The sequence below is a fragment of the Citrus clementina genome, unplaced genomic scaffold (genome assembly GCF_000493195.1).
Source record: "Citrus clementina cultivar Clemenules unplaced genomic scaffold, Citrus_clementina_v1.0 scaffold_6, whole genome shotgun sequence".
Lineage (NCBI taxonomy): Eukaryota > Viridiplantae > Streptophyta > Magnoliopsida > Sapindales > Rutaceae > Citrus > Citrus x clementina.
Window position 1 is genome coordinate 659201 of NW_006262139.1, and position 22588 is coordinate 681788.

The window sequence follows — 22588 nt, forward strand, 5'->3', positions numbered from 1 at the left end:
CCAGTGAATCAATTAACTATAGGTATGAACATTTAAACTAATTTATCTTTGTTTATATTTGTCATTTTGCAAGTCATTTACGCGTGGCAATTTTTTCTTGTAGCACTTTGCAAAGCTGCTGGGTTTAAGTTTTCAGTTTAATTCAATTTTCAGTTTTAGGTTCAATAGAATTAAAGCAAAAATCGAACTGAAAAATTTAGCTTTATTAAAAATTGGACTGATCAATTTTTTTTTCTATTTTAAAAATGAGACAAAACCGAGCAGAACCAGTAGTTCCATTCGATTTTTTAATTCCCGGAATTTTCGGCCTCCCCTACCCAAAGTAAGACAAAAAATACACTTTAATTTGCTTTTTAGACTTGAACGTAATAAATCTTTTTAACAGTTTTGGCCTGAATACTCATGTCAGGTTTTCCAGTAAAATGTTAATTATCAGATTATTTTATTTTTTACACCAATAAAATGTTATTTGTCAGAATTTAGAATTGATTGTACACTAGCATTTATATATATTTCTTAATTAAATTTCTTGTAATATGTCTCAATTGTTCTACGACATTCACAAGCTTTCTCTTACATGCATGCTCAAATCTTTAAGGATACAGAATTGAAATCTATAACCTGATTTTAGAACATTTTTCTATTGCAAATAAATTTTATTGATACTGTATTTGGGGTTAATGCATTATATACAAGAAAATAAAAAGAAAAATTTTGTTGAGCAACTTACAAGATCAATTCAATAACACAAATAGGTTATAACAGAGACTTTCCAAACGAGCCAAGAATAAACTAAGAACAGCATGCAAATCAAATCATTGTAAACACACAGAGATACGTGGCTCAGTCTTTTGCAAGACTTACATCCACGGGTGAATCCATCAGGCAAGATTTATTTGCAGAGAAATATTACTGAGATTACAGGGAACAAGATTGTTCTTTCTCTCTCTTCAGTTTCTCTCTATATCTCTCTAGAATTTTCTTTCAAACACTGAAAATTCAACTTTAATAACCCGGAAAGCACAGATGCTTGACACCTATCCAATAGGCTGTTACAACGAACTCGGCCTCGCTCAAGTAATCGCGCGCTTGCTCAGTTAAGACCGAAACACTCCCAGCTGGTGTCGTTTACTGCATTAGTGATCATGTGTCCCTCACGTGTCTTCGTTAATCCATTATGAAAGCTGAAACGCTGGCGTTTCGACTATAAGGGCGTTTGATTCACCTTTTAGGCATACTAACTAAATTTGGCTTAACTTTCCTTCGGAACGATACTCTTGCTTGGTCTTCATTTCATTTTGAAGGCTCTTTCTGGAAAATTTAAACAATCTCTAAAGGTATAAAAAATGTTTTTGCATGAAGATTATGATTTTCACAAGATGAAGAGTTTTATTTATTTTATTTTTTAGGCCTTTAGAATCAGTAAATGAAGTTGTAAAATCATAAAACAGATAAGTCTACAACATAGTCGTAAATTTGTAATGCTATAATTCATCAATTTTTTTTTTCTTTTGCTACAATCTTAATTTATTTATAAGAAAATTAAAATAAATAAGTTTTTTTATTAAGAAAAAAAAAAGCAGAGAAGTTCTAACCACTATTGCAGTTTTGGTCTATCTGGATATGTAAGCCAGGCCAATATGATCTGCACATTGGCCTGAGATGACTACGAGAGAAACACTTGATTTTTCTGCTCGTTTTCAAGGTGTAGGAAACCGAGTAGGTACATTATTTCATAAACGCTCGGAATCATGATACTTAATTTGATGGTTGCTGATATTTCCTCAATCTTTTACGGTAACAACAAATGAACATTTGTTTTTACCTGTGAAGAAATCACGCCGGAATTGATTAAAAGGGAGAAAGAGACAGGAATTATCCCCGATGAAGCTGTAAATACCTACATGATTATACAGTGTCCATTGCTTTTACTTGGCCGCTTGTAATTGATTATATTTCACAACAGTTATAGACTAACAGATTAACGGCCACAGTGACACAATAATCCCAAACAGATTACTAGTAATATGAAGAGCGTATGTTTGTTTTTACAGGAAATTTCTGTCAATGGACTGAATGAAACTCTTCAAACATATTATATTTTAAAGTTACCTCTCATAATTAAATAGAGTTCATATTGTTTTTCTTTATCACATTCATCAAATTTTTTTTGTAATTTTTTATTAATAGGTCTATTTTTTTTTTTCTTTTAGTTCAGATGCTTGGACTTGATTTCTGTGCTGACACATTAGTCGGAGATGCCATGAGAAGAGACATTCCTAGAGGCCAGAAAAAAAGATTGATTACAGGTCACAAAAATAATAATGGAGAAATTGTTCTATATTGCAATTTTGTTTATTGCTCGATCAAGTACTGGGGTTGAAACTATTACAAAACTTTAAATTTTGCGGGGTAGATGATATTGTTAATGGCAGAAGGAAAAACTTTGTACCTCGGTCTGTGCCAACGAGTACCTGAATTATTTGAAAGTTATGGATTTAGATGTCCTGAAAGGAAAGCTGTAGCTGATTTTCTGCAGGACGCAAGTAGCTTTGCCTAATTTTTTTTATGTAAAATAGGACGGGAAATAGGGGTATGATTTCTTGAAAAGGTCTTTAACGGGGTTTCATTTAATTTTCTTGTATTTCAAATTTTGATTCATTAATACTACTTAAAATAATTCCAAGTAACGTAGCATTTATGAATCATGGAAATGAATTAATTATTTTTAATGTCAGGTCACTTGAGATGATATTGGGCTTTTCTTTTTTTCTTTTCTTTTTTGTATGAGGAGTATAACTTTTTTTTTTTTGAAAAGAAAGTACACCTTTCATTACTCATAAAGAGAATAAATGTAAAACTTCAACTGGAAATTCATCCAGCCATACAAAAGAGTCTAACTTCCTTAAGGCTAATTTCGCCAAAGAATGTGCTGAGACATTACAACTTCTAGATACATGTTGAGCTTTGAAATTTTGAAAACTCTTCTTAGTTTCCAAAATGTCAAAGATCACCCAAACAATTTCTGTCAAGGTACCCATTTTGTTGTTAATCAGCTCTATTACTCCCTTCGAGTCATACTCTACAATCACTTGAGTTGCTTCAGCCATGATAGCTACCTGCAGTCCCCACAAGACAGCCTTTGCTTCAGCCATCTCTACATTTCCAGAATTCTTCTCTGTTTTGACAGCAGCAGCAATGATTTCTCCTTTGAAATTTCTAATTACAACCCCCAGCCCAGCTAGCCTATTTTCCTCATCCATCGCAGCATCCACATTGATTTTAATCCATCCCTCTTCTGGCGGACACCATTGCTGGTGCTTTGTAGTGACTATTTCTGCACAAAATTCTTCTTCTGGTACTTTGATTCTTTTGATCGAATCAGCAACAGAACTTGCTCGAGCTACCAACCTTACTGGATCCTCATTTACCCCCTTAAACAGCCATTTGTTTCTTGCATTCCAGATAGTCCAGAGGAGGGAAGCAACTAGCTCACCATTTAGCTCCTTTTGCTGTTGAGGTAACGATTGAATTATGCTGATAACATCTGGAAAATTTTTCCCTTGAACAGGATTTTCTGAGGAGTTTTTCCACACTTTCTTTGCTATCTTGCAGTCTAAAAGAGCATGGGCCAAGTTCTCCATTTGGCTTCTGCATACTGGGCATGTTGCTTCCTGCATCACCCTTTTCTTCCACAGATTTTCAGCAGTCGGAAGAAGGTCTTTTGCTGCTCTCCACAAGAAAATCTTCACCTTTTCAGGGACAACCAGCTTCCAAATAGAGTTCCTGTGGACTAAAATGATGAATCCAAAACTTGAGCATGTTAAACGACAGCGTTTAGAATATGTTTAATAAACTCAGGAGTCACGAGCATGACATGTGATTTACTTAAGTTCAAAACGGCAGGAGCTTAAGACGTTTTGGTCAAAGGCTTAAGTGAAACATGTGGAGTGCACGTGGGGTGGAGAATCAAATTAGTTAAGAAGCTGTTAGTCCAGGTGGCGGAAATCTGTGCTTTCTGGGTTCGTTATCAGCTGTTATATAATCTGGTTAAAGGAGCAGTTTCAGCAATGATCTGAGAGCGTGATAGAGAGAAAGCTTAGTCTTGATCCTAGTAGTTAGCTCTAGTACTACTCTGTAAATATTACTTGAATCATCAATAAAGCTTGCTCTTTGGGCTTCTCCCGTGGATGTAGATTGTGCTCCTTTGCACAATCGAACCACGTAAATCTCTTTCTTTCTTTTGCGTTTGATTAGCTTCTAATTCTTGTTCTGGGTGTGTTCTGATTACAGCCATTTTCGTTAAAGGTTCTGTTAACACTTAAAGCTTGATTGTTTAGGATCTTAGCATCTTGTTGGTCTGATTTGTGATCTTGGGCAGTGCTTGGGTAGCAAATCGATTTCTATAGCACCCAAGTCACTACAGTTCCACTTGCTGGAATGGTGATTTGAGCTTGCCGGGACATCTTGATGCTTTTGTTTTAGCGCCACTTGATAACCACTCTTGACCAGGTATTGACCTCTTCGATCATAATGCCATATCAGTTTATCCTCATTCTGGTTTCTTGGTAACGGGATTTGCACAAGGACATTAGCATCCTCTTTCTCAAAAGAACCATAAATTGAACTCTCTTTCCAATAATTGTTTTCATCAATTAAATCCGCAACAAGAGTTTCACTTGGCAAGACATATTAGAGTTATATTTTCTTTGAGCTTCAGACATAAAACAAAACGAAATCTAGTATCATTTGTGTAATGCGTCAGGTTTTTTGTGGTTGTATATGCTTTTACCTTCACGTTTGAACCCTTTTTTTTTCAGGTTATGCCTAGAAAAGATCAAGAACAATAATGGTTCAACACTGAAGTATCTCACAGTTATTTTTCAGTGGATTTGTTCTATAAAATATCCAAGGAATCAACTATTGGTAAGAAGCCTGATGAGTATCTCTCAGAACGGTATGATAAATCTGAAACCCAGGGCTCTTTCCTTTGGCTTGTATTCTCTTTCCAGATTTGAACTACTTAAAGCTTGCATGTCCAGGGAATTTCTTCTTGCAGAGAGAAATATTTTCTCTACGTATTCAAAATAACTCAGGTTAGGTTTCCTGTATTTTGTGTTCCCCATTCCATAATCAATTTTCTTTTTATTTTTTAATATAAATTTCACTTAGGTTAGTTTGAAACATTACATTTTGAAACAATTATATCTATCGAGCAAAGCTCAGAAACTAATCTGTTCTCACTACTAATGTATGAGAGAAATCTACCCCCATTCCACAACTTAATAAGGATGATAATGGTATTTACTTAATTAAAAAAATGAATAAGTTTGATATGAATTCAGCAAAACAGCAGTTCATAGGAGAGAGTTTATGTATTTCAGAAAACAGAGTCTATTACTTATCTGTCTTTTATCAAACTCAAGGAACCTAGAAAAATTGAAATTTACCCCATTTCTTGAATAATTGGTCTATGTTAGGTAAAGATTATTTTGTTTTCGGTTGCAGCTTACTGTTATCGCAATCATGACAATGACTGTTTTCCTGAGGAGAGGGATGGAGACAGATGTATTTGATGCAAATTACTACACGGGTTCTTTGTTCTATGAACTTGTGATACTTCTTGTTGATGGAGTTTCAGAGTTGCCCATGACTGCTGAAAGACTTTAAGTTTCCTGTAAACAGAAGGATTTGCGCTATTACCCAGCTTGGCCATATGCCATTCCAGCCACTATTCTCAAAGTTCCCCTGTCCTTTGTTGAATCTCTCATTTGGACTTGTCTTACTTACTATGTCATTGGATACAGCCCGCAATTCTGAAGGTCAGTTTAATTCACCTCATAAAACAATAATATATAAATTATAATGCTACATCTCACCAATTTTTGTAACATCTCTCAAAGTTTTTTTTGCGTTTGTAGGTTCTTGTACCAGTTCATTCTGCTTCTGCTGCTCATTTCACATCATTATATATGTTCCAATTTCTGGCATCCTTCTTTCGGATTGCGGTTGCCTCTATCACAGCCCGTAGTTTCGCAGTATTACTACTCTTATTGTTTTCAAACTGGTGTCCCTTGCATTATTTTATATTTTATTTCAGATTAATAAGGTAATAGAAAAGGCTTATGTGGTATTATTATTATTATTATTTCTCCTGCTGCAGCCTCCTTGCTAGTGTGGTTGAAATAGGGTTTCTGGGCTTGCCCTATGGCATATGAGAAATAGGCATTTCTAGTAATGAATTTCTTGCTTCTCGGCGCAAACGGTGAGTATTCATAGAAAAATGTTGTTTGATATTCTTTGATATCTAGGTGGTTTAGAATAAAGACCCTTTTGTATGTATGAAGTCCCCTTATGTGGATTATGGGTGGGCAATATTTCTCGAACAAAACCACGTAGCTTAGTTCGGTTTGGTTCATTGAACTGATCGGTTTTATTTGGATCACTTTGATTTGGCTCTTCAAAAATAAATCAAACCTCTAAAACTAAGTTTTCGGTTTACCATATATGGTAGTGGTCAGGAGTGGTTCAGAAAACCGATCAAGCTAAAATCCTGAACCAAACTTGATTTTGTCCATCCATAGCAGAGTTAATATAGACTACATTGTGTCACGGGACAAGTTTTGTTGTGTAGCAACCCGTGCGGCACTTAGACGATTTCTAGTACAAAAGTCGCTAAATAAGTCTAGAATACTTTTCAAACTAGCCAAGCGAAGATGCTTGCGACAATACTAGAGAAAAGCAAGAGATAACTGCAGATGGTTGAACGTTAAAAAATTATACTAGTTAGACCCTCTCTTCTCAATGTCAAACAAACAACAATCTTTCTTCCAATCTCAGGAAAACTCTCATTGCTTCCTTTGGAGAGGCAAAACCTGTCTTTCTCACGATACGTTCAGCTAAGATACATGGACTCCTATATCAGTGCTGAATTTGGCACCGAATTTGACACAATTACTATAAAGACATACACATTTTCCAGCGAAATGGCGTGCAGAATTGCAGTAGCGGGCATACTAACATCAACTAGAGAAAAATCCACACAGCTTACACATACTCAAGCATATATGTGGGCATGCATGAATTTATGTCTCCATGCCATGAGATACATATCAAACGCAAACTAATCAATTAAACAACTTATTCTTAGAGCATCATTTGAAAAAAAACATAAACAACCAACCAAGCCGAAATTATTACTTTTAAATTTTTACAAAGAAAGAGAAAATATATGTAGCATTCCCAAGTTGAGAATGCTACATATATGGAAATTAGGTTTTCATTGAGAATTACGGGTGGCCTATAACCCTTATTTAGAAAGGGGTACTAATTAAATAGAGGTTATTTATGAGATCATTTTGGAAAAGGGTTATTTTTCCTTATTGAATAGGGTTTCTTAAGATCCCCTATAAATACATACTTTTCCCCCTTCCATAACCCTAAGTTCACAACGTTTATTCTTCTTCTCTGCTGCTCTTTACGCTCTTACCCAAATCTTAGGATTCAAACCTTTGTTTAGGAGAGAATCAAGCGACGGGTAAGTTATTCTCCATGTTCTCAACAGATTTCTAATCACTCTATCTAACTAGGGTTTATATTGGCACGATTCTAATGGTTGTAGATCATGATGCATGGTTTAGAATATATTTAGACTTTGCTTAGGGTTTTGATTTAGTATGAGTTTAGTTAATCAATCCTTGACGTATTAAGCACAGGATAATTCTGGACAGCATGAGGATCTCGAATTTTAAAGCTATATTTTCTGAACGAATTTTCTTATAAAATTTATATTTCTGGAAACTAGACATGTAGGGCTTCTTGATTAAATTTTATTTCATTAAATTCAACTTCGTTTTCAATTTTATACGTATTTTGGAAATAGAAACCACTGCACTGGAAATCCACGATTCCAGTATTGTGATCAGATTCACAAGACTATTTGTACCACCAAATGAACTCAAAAAATTATGAAAGTTTGTATGTAGGTTAATATATGTGTCTAGGATTCCCAGTTTTAATTTTATAATTTTCTGATTAGTATTGTATTTTATAAAAACCACGGACCCCGTCCTGTTTGGTTTAGATTATGTGAAAACAGTTTCGAATTTGCCGAGAAGTAAATAGTTTTTAAAATGTTTTTGATATCGGATTCTCTTGTAAATTTTACATGGGGTACTCATGGATGTCCAGAATGGTTCCATAGGATTTTATATCATTCTGAGACTTGGATTAAGAGTTAAAATTCCGAGAATCAGACCTGTACGGGTATGAATTAGACAATCAAATTCTTAGAATAAGTTATTGATTGTCATATCTTGTATTTGTTTAAGGTTTTGAAGGTGTTTGAGGCTCTTAGAAGCTTAGAGGTGTGTTAATCCAAGTTCATTTGTCGAGGTAAGTAACTTCATTCCTAATGTACTGGATATGTATAAGTATTTTGATATTATTATTATAAGTATAAATGTTTTGATACTACTTAAAGGATTACTAATTTTGATAACAAAATTAGCTTTATGTAAATGTTTTCAAACCATTCTTTTTAACAAAGTATTTTATAAATGCTTTTTAATATGTAAATGATTTTATGACATGACAACCTTTTATGATGTTATCTTTAAAATGTTATGCAAGCCTATATTATTGATATGAACTTTTATAAATCTGATACGAATGTTTTGTACCCATGTATGATTTCGATTATTGATGATTGTATGAGATTCCTAATGTTTTGGCTCATTGTCCATAGTTATTCTGATTCTGATTCTGATCGTAATATACGATATATCTGTCTGGACCAGTACTGGGTTTCTGTTCTGAATGTGCACACGATATTCTGATTTTGTTTCTGGCCGGGTCACCGGGACTATAGGTGACACTATGTGACAAGAGCTAACCTATTTGTTTTCTGTATACGTATTACATGATTTGCTTCGTAAGTAAATATGCTTTTGAATATTCTGAATTATTAAGAATTTATCTTATGTTATTGTGATATATCGTTTTATGAAAATTATGGATTATGATATATGCTTTAAACAAAAGAAGGCTTGCAATATTTTTTGGTATCGATAGGCCTAGTGTGTTAGGAATGGTTTTACTTACCGAGTTGACGGCTCACCCCTCGTCATTACTTTTTTGCAGATTAAGTTTCTTTTGAGAGGTGCACTTAGCTTTGGAGTTAGTGATTTCCAGTTTCCGTTTGCTATTGAATAAGTGGAGGATAGACTTGTGTTACTATTTAGTTACTTTTATTATGAACGTGTAATTTGGAGTTTGAGACTTTTGTTATTATTTTTATATGTCCTCGAGAGAGATTATTTAGTATTTGACGTTTGGATTTATGGATTTATTTGAATAAGAATTGGAGGAATTTCAGTTTGAAACTTATGAGTAAAGATTAATGATTTGTGAGTAACCTCCTTCTTCACGTGCTCCGCACGTGTTAGATTTGGGGTGTTACAGCTTACACATACTCAAGCATATATGTGGGCATGCATGAGTTTATGTCTCCATGCCATGAGATACATATCAAACGCAAACTAATCAATTAAACAACTTATTCTTAGAGCATCATTTGAAAAAAAACATAAACAACCAACCAAGCCGAAATTATTACTTTTAAATTTTTACAAAGAAAGAGAAAATATATGTAGCATTCCCAAGTTGACTTGGTCGTATATTCATATTGATTATTTTCTAATGTGCTTTGGAATATTAAAATTTGAAAACTAATTAATGAAAGAGTTATGATATGATATTAAATTTTAGAATCATGAAATGAGTCCATATGGAAATGTTAGGTGTTTTTACTTTTTGTTTGGCAGTTAAATATGTTGCATAGGACAAACGGCTCAGGGAAAGGAACCTTCTGTGGAATAGAATATGTTGCATAAGACAAACAGCTCAGGCCAAGGAACCTTCTGTGGAATAGACTTGCATTTGTCCACAAAGAAGGAAAACTGGAGAAGGAACAACCTTGAAATTAGTTCATAAAGATCCAAAATTTGAATAAAATCACGCCTGTCAATATCAAAGCTCAAACAAGAAAATATGGACAACATCAAAAGTATAATATGCTCACATTTCTCTTGTCATTTGATTAAACATTTATATTTGGTAATGACCGAGGCCGGTCAAGTTTCAAATTAAGAAGAAAAAGAAGAAAGAAAAAGATGTCGTTGAATTTACAACTCTCAAAGCTAGGTGAAGCTCACATACAAAGGCAAGCCAAGGAAAATAGGAAATTGCCTTCTCACTTGTACAAATGAGTATCCGTTCTCTTTATTTTCCATCCATGTTTCTTTTTTTCATCACATTGTTGCAAGTTGCAGCCTTTGAAGAGGGAGATCTTGCTGCCCTTCAGGCCTTTAAGTCAATGATTTCTCATGACCCTCAAGGGATCCTGAACTCATGGAATGATTCTCGCCATTTCTGCGAATGGGAGGGCATTACATGTGGTCGCAGGCACAGAAGAGTCACAGCCCTAGACCTGAGGTCAAAAGCCTTAAGTGGCTTACTGTCACCTCGAATTGGCAACCTCAGCTTCCTAAAAGAGATCAATCTTATGAATAACACTATCCAAGGTGAAATCCCTCTTGAATTTGGGCGTCTGCACAGGTTAGAAACTCTGCTTCTCTCATATAACTCCCTCGTCGGGAAAATTCCAGCCAACTTATCTTATTGTTCCAGGCTCACAGTACTATTCTTAGGAAACAACAAGCTAGTAGGAAGTATTCCATTTGAGTTTGTCTCTCTATACAGACTCAAACAACTAGCTTTACCCATGAATAATTTGACCGGAGGCATCCCACCTTTTCTCGGGAATCTAACATCCCTGGAAGTTGTGTCTCTAGATGGGAATCCTTTTGGAGGAAATATTCCAGATTCATTAGGTCAATTGAAAGAGTTGAAAACTCTTGGAATTGGCGGAAACAACCTCTCCGGTACAATCCCTCCTTCCATTTACAATCTTTCCTTCCTTGTCATTTTCTCGGTGTCTGAAAATCAAATGCATGGAAGTCTTCCACCAAGTTTAGGTCTTTATTTTCCTAATCTCAAACTCTTTCAAACCAACGAAAACTTCTTCAGCGGATCCATTCCAATATCACTATCCAATGCTTCCAAACTCGAATATGTTGAAATTGCGAGTAACAGTTTTTTCGGAAAACTTTCAGTCAATTTTGGAGGCATGAAAAATCTTTCATACCTAATTTTAGAATATAATAATTTAGGAAGCGGGGAAAGTGATGAGATGGGGTTTATGAATTCTTTGGCCAACTGTAGCAAATTGCAAGTTCTCAGTTTAGGCGGAAATCAATTTAGAGGAGCATTACCACATTCAATCGCTAATCTATCAAGTCAACTTCAAATTTTGGTCCTTGGGACTAATCAGTTATATGGAAGCATCCCTTCAGGAATAGGTAACCTTGTTAACTTATATTCATTACAGACTGAGGAAAACCAATTCACAGGCTCAATTCCTAAAGAAATGGGTAAGCTTCTGAACTTGCAGGGCTTGGATTTTGGTGGCAACCATTTTTCAGGGGAAATTCCTTCCACTCTAGGAAATCTGTCATCATTATATGAAATTTTCTTAGGCGATAACAATTTATCAGGAGTCATCCCTTCTAGTCTAGGAAATTTGGAACGATTGGCAATTTTAGAAATGTTCGCAAATGAACTCAGTGGAACTATCCCAGAAGACATTTTCAATATATCCTCTCTTTCAGTTTCACTGGATTTAGCCGAAAACCACTTCGTTGGATCTATACCTCCAAGGATCGGTAATCTGAAGGCTTTGAGGTGTTTTGATGTGTCTAATAATGACTTATCAGGTGAAATTCCAAGTGAACTTGGTCTTTGCTCTAGTCTTGAAGATATTTATTTGGCAGAAAACTTCTTCAACGGATTCATTCCTTCATTTTTTAGAACTTCAAGAGGTATTCGAAAGGTCGATCTTTCGCGAAATAATTTTTTTGGTCAAATTCCAATATTCCTCGAGGCTCTTTCTTTGGAATATCTTAACTTATCCTTCAATGATTTTGAGGGGAGGCTACCAACAAGGGGAATTTTTGCAAATGCAAGTGCAATATCAGTTGTAGGTTGTAATAGACTTTGTGGGGGCATACATGAATTGCAATTACCCAAATGCCCCGAGCACGAATCAAGCAGTCAGAAGATTTCCCAAAGACTAAAGATAATAATCTCAACTGCAAGTGCCTTTTTAGGATTAGTCATGGTGTCATTTTTCATTTTCTATTGGCACAAAAGGAGGAGGGGACCTTCCAGGCAGCCTTCAAGACTATTGACAAGAAAAACACTACTAAGGATCTCTTACAAAAGCCTCCTCAAAGCAACTGATGGGTTTTCTTCAACACAATTAATTGGAGTGGGTAGCTTTGGCTCTGTGTATAAGGGAGTATTTGATGAAGATAGAATTGTTGTTGCAATCAAAGTGATTAACCTTCAACGCCAAGGAGCTTCTCAGAGTTTCAAGGCTGAATGCAAAGCCTTGAAAAATATCCGTCATAGAAATCTTGTCAAGGTCATAACTTCATGCTCAAGTATTGATTTTCAAGGTAATGACTTTAAAGCTATTGTTTATGAGTACATGCCAAATGGGAGTCTTGAAAAATGGTTGCATCCAGAAGCAGTTGCACAAAGAGATGAAGAAATTGGAATTCAGAAACTCACCCTTCTTCAGAGAATAAGCATTGCAATTGATGTGGCATCTGCACTAGACTATCTTCATTGCCACTGCCAAGAACCAATTCTCCATTGTGATCTGAAGCCAAGCAATATCCTTCTCGACAATGACTTGTCTGCTCACATTGGTGATTTCGGACTAGCTAGATTTCATCAAGAAGTCTCAAATCCAACTTTAAATAGCTCTGTTGGAGTAAGGGGAACAATTGGCTATGCAGCCCCAGGTCATAACTTAAATTCTAATATATAATTTACTTTCTTTTTAATTTTTTAATTTCTTTTCACAACTTCTAACTTCTTAGAAATATTTATGTTTTTTTAATGGTAGAGTATGGCCTTGGAAGTGGGGTGTCAACAAATGGAGATGTTTATAGCTATGGAATATTGTTGTTGGAAATGGTGACAACAAAAAAACCCACGGATGTTATGTTTGAGGGAGACTTGAATCTTCATAGATTTGCAAGAATGGCCTTGCCTGATCATGTGGTGTACATTGTGGATCCAATACTTCTAAATGATGGTGAAATTTTGGCTAGTACTGATAACCATAGGCAAAGGCGAACAAGAATCAACAGCAGATTAGCCTGTGTCAATTCTATGGTCAGAATTGGAGTTGCTTGTTCAATGGAGTCACCACAAGATCGAATGAACATAACTAATGTTGTCCATGAGCTACAATCAGTCAAGAACATTCTCCTTAAACATGAAAATGTGCTGAACAAGCAAATGGATAACTAGATAATATAATATTCTCTTGTAGCTTTTGCCCCAAGTGATATAAATTTACATTGTATATTGTGAGATAAATAAAAGGCTCATTACTTTGTTTTATGTTTTTTTATAGTCATATTCTTATGAATCACAAGGCAACAAAGTTGAAAACTCCATCAAATGGAAGGAAGTGAAATTTGATCTTAGACAGGGAAAACATGGCTGTCGAAGGGAATAACAATTTTATCACAATTGTATAATTCGATAGGTTTATAATAAAAATTTTGGCTGTACGGAGTATTCCAATTAGAGGCTGCAATATGATGAACTTTTGTTGTTCGCGTTGATTTTGAGCTTGATTAGTTTATTGTAATATCCGTTTGATCTTCGTTTGGCGTAGGAACTGTTGGGAACTAGGCAGACCAAACTACCCTTGCTTGGATCATTGAACATATTTTGCCAGTGGTTGATAAAAGAGAAACTTCTCAGGCCTACTGTTTGATGAAAATCCAAAACTATTTGATGAAATGCCTCAATGAATGAATATTGGGCCTGATAGAGGCAATAACATTCTAGCAACCTATGCACTTTTGTGAATTTCGACTACATATGTATTCAAACTGTGTCAAATTAAAAAAAAAAAGTTTCGGATTTTTTTCCCTTTGGTCTATGAATGTGATGATAAAACAACGTAGAAACAGTACTAATAAGCCAATTCGGACTCCCTCTTTAGAAAATTAGTACAAGCTTAATGTAGATGTGGATGTTAGTGCCTAAAAGAACTTGGCAGGTCTAAGGGCAGTTGTTACAAATTCCGGCTTTAATGGTGATGTTGAGCTTGCAGAGGCAGAAGCAATAATCTTTGAAGCCCAAGTTGCTATTGCCTTTGAAAATGTTGTAAATTTGGTAAAGGGCAATGAAAGCAGCCCTAAAGAGATCTTTTAGGCAGTTTTAGAAATTACAGAGGAGATGATATCATCGTAATTGTTCAGCTCATAGAAGAGTTAAATTGTGTTCAACGATTTGCTGCAATATTGATCAAGAATATAAATTCTAATTCTACGCTATATATGCTGCAACATTACACCCTCTCTAAAAAAAAAAATTCACCTTTTGAGAAAGTTCAACTTTCCTATACAATATGCAAAAATAATTGCGAGAACAAGAGGATAGATAATAAGAACAGTAGCTGTAATCGGCAAGCGATCATGGTGAAACCCAAAGTAATCTTCTAAGAAGGAAGACAATGTTCTTGTTTCACCAAATAAAGTAATTTCCTCGTCAATATATATCTCCATATTGTGAAGTAATCGTACCATTTAGTGCCCAAGAGGTAGGCATCATATAATACAGCCAAATCCACTAGTTGGGAACTTTCTGCAGGAAACTTATTATCAAAATTAATATTCAAAACATTTTGCTAATACACACACAGACACACGCACACACATTGATACACAGAAATGTTAACATAGTGTCTATGGTAGACTTTAGAGGCTTACCGGTCCAAGAATCAAAATCCAGAAAAGTGGTTGATTAATGTGTAGAAAACTTCGGATAGAATTGAAGCAATCATGAAATTTGGTGTCAATGACACTAGTAGCATTCCCAGATAATTGTAAAGCATCATTGTACAGAACATCGCATAGAAATTCCAAAGAACTTTATATGCTGAACCATAATATCCGATCATTGGATAACCGACGATCACATATGCCAGTGCTTGAATAAGTAAAAAAGGAATCTCATCTGTCACCTACAAAATCAGTATGCATATCTAAATAAGAAAAATTATCACTTAAGCAGTTGTGCTGATGATCTTTAGTCAGTCAAAAGTAATTTTAGGTTCATTTTAGAAGACAATACATAAATTTGTGCACCAAAAAGTCCCCAATTCACCGCTGATGTGTAGACAAACCATTGCATGTTATCACTAAATATAGGAAGCCAAATGACCATCTAAGGTCAGATAGAGTAGCTAGAAGTCAAAGCTTAACCTGTTGATCGAAAGTGCTCAACAAACCTTGACAAGGAGCAAGGTCTAATATAAAATATTTAAAAAACCAAGGTTTATTTAGCTAGCTATTCGAGTTCAAATTCTGAGGGAGATGGGGATTAATAAACTGATTTGAGTCTGATCCACCTGTCTACCATTCAAAAAAAAAGAAAAAAAGGTTCAGCCACGGTGATGGCTCATTATCAATACCAAGTGTACCGACTGACGTTTCATGTTGCTAGTTTTACGTTCTGTGTTACAAGTCACTCCAAATTACTTATTGTTGCACATTCAGTGAGTAAAAGCAGAATGAAATTTCCACGCATAAATGCTTTTATTCATTTATTAGTTTATTGGTTGTGTCTGCAGAGTTGATTTGAAATTTCCTACAGTAGAAGTGAGATAAAAAATATTTTATGCGTGGAAGCATAATGTGAGTTATATAGTTCATGGAAAGCCTCTGCCCACACTATGGAATGCTTGTAAAAGCACAATTCCGGTGAGTACCTTCAAAATGTAATTGATTAATTTTAGACTTCAAAATTAATACCAATGGATATGAAAAAAGAGTTGATTGTACACAATTTAGACGCTCTTTATACTCAAATGTATTCATATTTTAGATGCTATTATCGCAATATTCCAATATAATGGACACCTTCATGTTTTACTTCCAAACTCGAGGGTTCGAATCACTCCTGTATGTATCGTGAAAATTGATTCTCTTTCACAATACAACATTCATATTTGACGCAAAATAACTGAAACAGTGGAGTGTAAGCTTTAATGCATAGCATCAAATTTGGATTTTAAATTATTGGAATGTTTTTGAATATTTTATTCATGATTAAATGTCAGAAATTTTCGATGCTGACTAAAAATATCAAATCCTTAAATTAGTAGACACAAAGCCCAAGTTGCAATCTAGTGTTAAACAATTAATAATTACATATAGTTATATCACGTCAATTAATAGTTCTGTTTTTTGTTTTTAAATAGTATTATCGCAACCAAATCTTTTTCCACACATGTGACTTATATCATCTCAAAATTTTTTTACCAATCAATCAATTAACTAAGCATTTAAACTAATTTATCTCTGTTTATATTTGTCATTTTGCAGGTCATTTACGCACGGCAATTTTTTCTGTAGGACTTTGCAAGTCAAGATAAGCATCATTGATGATGTTGGTGGTGTAATAAAACCTGGAAGGCAGAGCATGTAAACTATATTTAACTAAAATTTAATTTGCTTATTACACTAAAGAAAAATAAAAGAAAAAGTTTAGGGGTGGTCACGGTTTGGTTTTCTTTAAATCATAATTGAATTGAATTAAATAAAAATACATAACCTATTGGCATATGTCCGTTTAGTCTTTGTGGGCCTTTATTTAGAAGTGATTTTTTCCCCCTCAATTTTCAGTTTTAGGTTCAATAGAGTTAAACCAAAAATCAAACTGAAAAATTTAGTTTTATTAAAAATTGAATTATTTTTTTTCAATAGAGTTCATTTTTTCTCTATTTTAAAAATGAAACGAAATCGAACAGAAGCAGCAGTTCGATTCGATTTTTTAGTTCCCAAATTTTTTGCCCACCCCTACCAAAAGCAAAACAGATAACACACTTTAATTTGTTTTTTAGACTTGATTGTAATAAATCTTTTAACAGGTTTGGCTTGGGTACTTATGGTAGTTTTTCCAGTAAAATGTTAATTATCAGTTTATTTTATTTTTTATATTTTGAGATCAGCGGCTATATTTCACGCCAATGAAACATTAAGTATCAGCATTTAGACTTGATTGTACACCAGCATTTATATATATTTCTTAAATTTCTTGTAATACATCTCAATTGTTCTACGACTTTCTCAAGCTTTCTCTTACGTGCATGCTCAAATCATTAAGGATTCAGGATTGAAATCTATAACCTGATTGCAGGACCATTTTCTATTGCGAATAAATTTTATTGATACCGTATTTGGGGTTAAGTATTATATACAACATAATAAAAAAAAAAAAATTTTGACACTGTATTTGGCAGTGTAGAGTCTGATCTGTTCTTGATAACTTAACAAGATCAAAACTCTGCCCAGGGATCTTTACAAGATCAATTCAAGTTTGCACATACTTGATTGAGCAAATCAGATCAATTCAATAACACGAACAGATTATAAAAGAGACTTTCAAAATGAACCAAAGAATGAATTAAGAGTAGATTACAAGTCAAATCACAATAAACACACAGATATACGTTGTTCAGTCTTTTGCATGACCTACATATACGGGTGAATCCATCAGGCAGGCTTTCATTAATGATTCAAGGATTGAATTACAGAGCTATATTACTGAGATTACAGAGAATAAGATTATTCTCTCTCTCGCTTCAGTTTCTCTCTGTATCTCTCTCGAATTTTCTATCAAACACACTGAAAGCTCAGCTTATAAACCCAAAATGCACAGATGCTTGACACGTATCCAAGAGGTCGTTATAACGAACTCGGCTTCGCTTAAGTGATCACGTGCTTACTAGCGTGACTGCTTCGATTCTGTGAAGACCAAAACGCTCCCAGTTGACGCCCTTTAAGCAAGGCATTAAGTGATCATGTGCCCCTCACGTGTCTTCATTAATCGATTATAAAAGCTGAAACGCTGCCGTTTTGACTTTTAGGTGTTTATATTCGGTACATACTATTGCTCTCGGATTGTAGTTGAAGTGGTCAGGGCACCGCCCGGTCAAGTCAGAAGCTATGGTTCGAGGCCTTTCGGTCTCCGTTGAATCTAAATCCAATAAAAAATACATCAGGATGACCCTCTCGATTGGTTTTCCAGTATGTGGAAAAACTTCCCTTTTGAAGGCTCTTTCTGGAAACTTAAACAAATCTCTAAAGGTATCAAAAATATATTCATATGACGCTTATGATTTTCACACACTAAAGAGACATATTATTATTATTTTTTAATTTTAGCCTTTAGAATCAGTAAATGAAGTTGTAAAATCATAAAACAGATCAGTCTACAACATAGTTGAGATGTCATAACCCATCACTTTTTTTGGGCTAAATCTCAAATATTTCATAAGAAATTAAAATAAATAATTAAAAACAAGAATTCCCAGTCACTGTTGTAGTTTTGGTCCATCTTAATTCTTTCAATAGGCCACATGGGAGGTTTATTATAATGGATACAAACTAGAAGAATTTGTCCCCCCAAAAAACATCTGGATATGTAAGCCAATATAATCTGCACATTCCTGGGATGACTGTGAGAGAAACATTTGATTTTTCTGCTCGTTTTCAAGGTGTAGGAAATCGAGCAGGTACATTATATCTTGCACACGCGGCATCATGATAATTAATTTGATGGCTGCTGATATTCATCAATTTTTTTTACTGTATTAACAAATGAATGTTTGTCTCTACGCGTGAAGAAATCATGTTGGAATTGATTAAAAGTGAGAAAGATATAAATACGTATATGAAGGTATGTTTTAAGTGTTGTGCTTCTGCTTAATTTTGACATAGCAATATGTAAAGTGTCTAGTACTTTCACTTGACAGCTTCTCATTGATTCCATTTCACAACAATTATAGATTAACAGCCACAATGCAACAAATCCCAAACAGATCCTAAACCTAAGATTAGTAGTAATATGCAGAGCATGTGTTTGTTTTTCACAGGAAATTTCTGTTTAAGGACTGAATGAAACTCTTCAAACAGATTATATTTTAAAGGTAATTTTCATAAATAGAGTGCATATTTTTTTTCCTTATCACATATATCAATTTTTTTTTTCAATTTTTTATTAATATAAATATATATTTTTCAGATCCTTGGAGTTGATTTTCCTGCTTACACATTATTAGTTGGAGATGCAATGAGAGGAGGCATTTATGGAGGGCAGAAAGAAAGATTGACTACAGGTCACAAAAATAATATTGGAGAAATTGATCTATATTGCAAATTATTTATTGCTTCAAGTACTTGTCCTCAAACTATTACAAAAATTTAAATTTTGCAGGGAAGATGATAGTAGGGGCCGATAAAAGCATTGTTCACGGATGAAATAACAAATGGCTTGGACATTTCCGCCTCATTTCAGATTGTAACTTGTCTTAAACATTTTGCACATATCACTGATGTATTTTAAGCCTTTGATAAGGCAAGTAAAGCAGATTTCCATTGTGAAACTGAGATGCTACTCTGGTCTATGTATGACAACATACTGTTTGGTAGTTCCGAGTAACAGCATTTGTACAAACACGGTTGATAACAGATCATTGGATTTTCAACTTAAACGCAAGGACGTAATTTGTCAAACTCTTTAATCTTGATTGTAGTTGATGTTGGAATAAAAATATTTTTACAGCGGAAAAATTTAGATCGTAATTCTGATAGGTCCCAGTCAGAATTACACTTATACAATTCATATGATTCCCTTTGAGTGAGAATAAACCGTAAGATAATATTTAAATAATTTGGTGACTGTCTTATTTTTGAACTCCAAAGCTTATTTATATATTTAATCACAACCCACTACTATGATTTACAGCCGAAAATAGAGGTTTCTAGTGCGTCCACTAAGCAAATAACAAAATACAAAACAAATGCAACAATCTAGCTATTAACCTGTTCAGCAAAACGAGTAACACAAGATAATTTAAATGCAACAACTAAACAAACTATGAATCCTCCAACGTCTACTTTAAGGGGATACTATGCAAATTATCCACTAGTGAATATTGCTCTGATTCCTACTCCCTTGCATGCATGAGTTTCACGTCCTGCATGCCCAAATCACACGTCTAGACCTCATCCTTGATACTTGGAATTTGGTTTTGTCACCTTCGTTGTCCTGCGTGGCTCTCCAACCTCATCAAATTCTCATACAATATATATAATTACTATAATCTAGAAATCGTACCTTTGCATTTTCGTAGAATAAATTTAGGCTTCCAAATCAGGATTTGTCACCACCAATTCTGTTAGATTACGATTTGTCCCCACCAATTCTGTTAGATTACGATTCGTCACCAACAATCTTTCAGATTATGACTCAAGTTTGATCTGCACTTGACGTTTAAGTGTCTTTGTCACTATTGAAAGCAACTAGTAAGAGAAAAATTTTCCTCTCAAACTGATCTATATGGCTACCGTATCTCTTTTTGTGGAGAATACAAACATTTTTATATCTCTATTTGGTGGAAACCCTAGGCTCCTTATTTATCTTTTTTTTTAATTCTATTAAATCACATTGGATTTAAATTAAAAAAGATAAAACCAAAAGTAGCGCAGCTTATTATAGGGGCTGCCTTGTAAACTAACACAAAGCCCCTTACACACAAGCATATTAAATAAAGTCCCCCACTAAATAATACATTTAGGCTTTAACCCAAATAGACAGTTATTTTGCTTATTAACCCAATAGTGGTGTAGTTAATTAAATGAGCAAACCAGAGGATTATATCGGTACATACAATACTGGCTATAATAATTAGATAATAATTAGGCCTGTAATTAAACTAACCCAATTATTTAATCCAAATCTACTCTACTAAAAGAATGAAATTAACCTCCATAATTGTATGCTATCTAGGATAATATTCTCAAATAATAATTCAACCCATACCACATTAATTTTTTTACTGAACAATACTTTGTACTACACAACTAATTAAATTGATATCTCAATTGTCTAATCAATTTAATTACATTTTGCTCCTTAACACTTATTGATTTTCTCTAATGATCATTTTCAACATACTAATTATGTTGACACACTCTGGCCAAAAAATTGTATGATTAAGTACTGAAAACCTGTCCAGAGATGTATTGTACAAATTATATATTGTTAATCTATAATCTCACTGCTTACAATCACTTCTGTTAACATGTATATGTTCATTAATATTGATTTTGATGATAATAAACTTTAATTATTTTTTATTAAAATGTTCATTAAAATTGTTTTTGATTAAAATGTGCCAGCCTTAAAAAAGCCCGACCTGACCCTAACCCGCGGGTCGGACCCAACCTGACTAAAAAATATAAATAGTCGGACTTTTTTTTGGGTCAGGCCTTTAATTTTAGTGATTCAAGCCCGAGCCTGACCCGACCAATTGCCATCCTTAAATTCCAGTAAACTTGACTGGGAAAAATATATCAGCAAAATCCAAAAGTTTGAAGCCTAATCCAATCATTAACAGTGCTTCATTGTACCAAGAATGTTGATGGCAAAGAAAAAACCAGGAGATGATTTAAAAAATAAAAAAAAATGATTATACAGTGAATATATATATATATATATATATATATATATATATATATATATATATATATAGAGAGAGAGAGAGAGAGAGAGAGAGAAAGTTTGGACGCCATGAAACTATTGAGTCACAAGCATGGTTGGTGGAGTGGGACCTCCTTGACATGCGGGGAACAACATTATTGGATGCATCAACTGCTTTATAGACTTTTGGAAATCTTCACGTAAGTGGGTCCTTGAGCTTTGGCAGAAAGACTTCACGCGGACAGACGCTTTAAGAGGCAAAAGTTATACCTTTTGAAAACATGGCACATGTGCGGCCACACTTGTGTCTCGAAAGACGTTTTCAAAAGATATTCTTGTGATCTTCTTTATAGGATGGTTTTGTCTTCCTTTTGAACGCGGTAAAAAAAAAGGCTTTACAAAGAAAAGAAACGTTGGAAAATTATAAAGAGAATACAAGCGATAATTAAAGCGATAATTACAGAGAAAACAAAGAAATGGGAAATTACAAAGAAGATACAGAGATAAAAATACAATACAGAGAAACGATAATTACAAAAGGGAAAATTACTTTTTTTTTTTTAACAAATGGCTTTAAGAATGCTTTATTGGAGAAAATATTCCGAAGCAGTCATCTTCGTTATCATCGCCAAGGGAAATGAACGGCTCAGCATCACCAGAAGAACTTGAACCAAAACTCGCAACTGAAGGTTCTGATCTCGAGGCAAGGAGCTGTTGCATGACTTTAAAATATTCTTCTTCAGTTTTTGCACTGGCCAAGAGAGATTGGGCCTTCGTTCGTTGAGCGAGGAATGTGCTTTGGGCTTTAACATCTTGAATACTTGGAGTAAGGAGGCCTCTTGAGGAAAGCCAAGCTTGAACTGTGGCTTTTGAAAGTTTGGACTGTTCATCA

General features: G+C 34.4%; 1 protein-coding gene and 1 pseudogene across 1 annotated transcript in view; both read left to right on the forward strand.

Moving 5' to 3' along the window:
- The window catches only part of LOC18038147 (probable LRR receptor-like serine/threonine-protein kinase At3g47570), a 96847-nt gene extending 83404 nt beyond the window's left edge, over window positions 1-13443 (forward strand). Inside the window, exons 7-9 of the mRNA XM_006428209.2 lie at window positions 708-716; window positions 12480-12929; window positions 13034-13443. Coding sequence (XP_006428272.2) covers window positions 708-716; window positions 12480-12929; window positions 13034-13443 — 869 coding nt within the window. The remainder of the gene's footprint in view (window positions 1-707; window positions 717-12479; window positions 12930-13033) is intronic.
- A 2418-nt stretch (window positions 13444-15861) lies between these two features.
- LOC112097211 lies at window positions 15862-19472 on the forward strand (annotated as a pseudogene).
- The last annotated feature ends 3116 nt before the right edge of the window (window positions 19473-22588 follow it).